The sequence below is a fragment of the Olea europaea genome, unplaced genomic scaffold (assembly GCF_002742605.1).
Source record: "Olea europaea var. sylvestris unplaced genomic scaffold, O_europaea_v1 scaffold4946, whole genome shotgun sequence".
In the NCBI taxonomy this organism is placed as follows: domain Eukaryota; kingdom Viridiplantae; phylum Streptophyta; class Magnoliopsida; order Lamiales; family Oleaceae; genus Olea; species Olea europaea.
The window spans coordinates 37,672-39,427 of NW_019263260.1; the positions used below are offsets into that span (position 1 = coordinate 37,672).

Sequence of the window (1,756 nt, forward strand, 5' to 3'; positions counted from 1 at the left end):
CTTAGTTATTAACATGTTGTCCAGAGTGCCTGCTTATCTAAATATTGGACTTAATATCCGATGATCTAATTTATGAGCAGACCATTTACTTCCTGAACAGCAGACAACTGCTTGGTTAAGTAGTTTGGATTATATTTCTTTTCTTTACAGCATTGGACAACTAATTTTTATAGTGCGATCCTGAATACTGGATTAGGTTTTAATCCTGCATCACTTTCTTAAGTTCTTCTGTGGAGGCCTTTACAAGTATCTCAGATACATTTTCAATGCTTTCACCATCACTTTCATTGATTTATCCGCTTGACATGTACTTTATCACTGTGAATCCCTGATTATTCCTGTTTAGTTCACTCTCGCACACGAGATCTATCAGATTTTACTTTTAATATTCATTGGCACTGTCTGTTCCTGAGGGACATAATTCTGGCAGCATCAACTTGAGAAACACATTACTCTATCTCGAACTTCGTATCTAGCATTTTCATACCTTTTCATTATCAAGATTATCATAACATAGTGCTTTTACAGGTTCCCTTGCATTTCATTTGTTTGTGAAGATTATTTTAATTTCAAACCAAAGTTTGTTTCATACAATGGATGCTGTGTATATTACATTGAATCTTCATCGATGGAAGTGCATATACAATACTAACATTGGGTGATAATCAATTGCTACTTTCATATCTTTCCAGGTTCTCTTACGTGCCAAAGGGGAAGATATATCAATATTGAAAAAAATAGCAGGATATTTGCTTGAGCTTGCCAAATGTGACATTAATTATGATGTTCGTGATCGTGCTCGTATCATGAGTAATCTCCTGTCTCACCTTATTGGATCTCCTTACTTAGAAGAAGTACAGGACAAACCAGAAATTAAAGACCTCTCATATGTACTTATAGAAAGCATATTTGGGGGACAAACAAAACTGCCTTCTTCTGAACCCTTAAGCTATCGATTTTATCTCCCTGGTTCGCTATCGCAGATAGTGCTTCATGCAGCTCCAGGATACGAACCTCTGCCTGAGCCTTGTAGTCTCATTTATGACGAGAGCTGTAATTTTTCAACTGATGTGCAAGGAATAAAGTCACCCGGAGTTGGTGTTGCACATAATGAACCAAATGAAAATGATGATTCTGAAGCCGTATCTGGATCTCTGGATGAAGAAAACACATCTGATTACAGTTCCCAAGAATCTATGATTGGTTCAAGTGAAAGCGGTGGCAGCTATATCAGCAGGTCTGCTAGCGATGTTAATGACAATGCTGGACCTTTAATTCATCTTTCAGATGCTGACCTTATTCATAGAAATGGAGCTGAGGTTTCAGAGGAAAATGATCCCTCTGGCTCTAATGGAGCTGATGAATTTATGTCTAAAGGAGCTCTTGAATCATGGTTGGATGAAAATTCTGGTTTGAACCAAAATTCATCTGATATAAGTCATGTGCGAAAATCATTGGCCAGAATCTCAATTAAGGATATTGGGGGCCTAGTTAAACCTAAATCTTATACATTGTTAGATCCTGCAAATGGAAATGGGTTACATGTGGATTATATATTTTCATCTGAGGTATCCAGTGTATCTCCACAGCTTGTATGTCTACACATTTCCTTTAGGAACTGTTCAAAGGAGCCCATGTCAGATATCTTACTTTTTGAAGGCGAATCTGACAGAAGTCCAGATTCTTCAGATCAGTCAGTGAGTGAAAGGTATTTTTAAGCTAATCCTTCATTGTTTGCAATTCTAGCATTTCCCAC

At 37.2% G+C, this 1,756-nt stretch overlaps 1 protein-coding gene across 1 annotated transcript in view; it reads left to right on the top strand.

Annotated features, from left to right (window-relative positions):
* The window catches only part of LOC111388453 (AP3-complex subunit beta-A), a 3,770-nt gene extending 2,022 nt beyond the window's left edge, over positions 1–1,748 (top strand). The window contains exon 2 of the mRNA XM_023013158.1: positions 680–1,748. Within this exon, the coding sequence (XP_022868926.1) occupies positions 680–1,718 (1,039 nt within the window). The 3' untranslated portion in view covers positions 1,719–1,748. The remainder of the gene's footprint in view (positions 1–679) is intronic.
* The last annotated feature ends 8 nt before the right edge of the window (positions 1,749–1,756 follow it).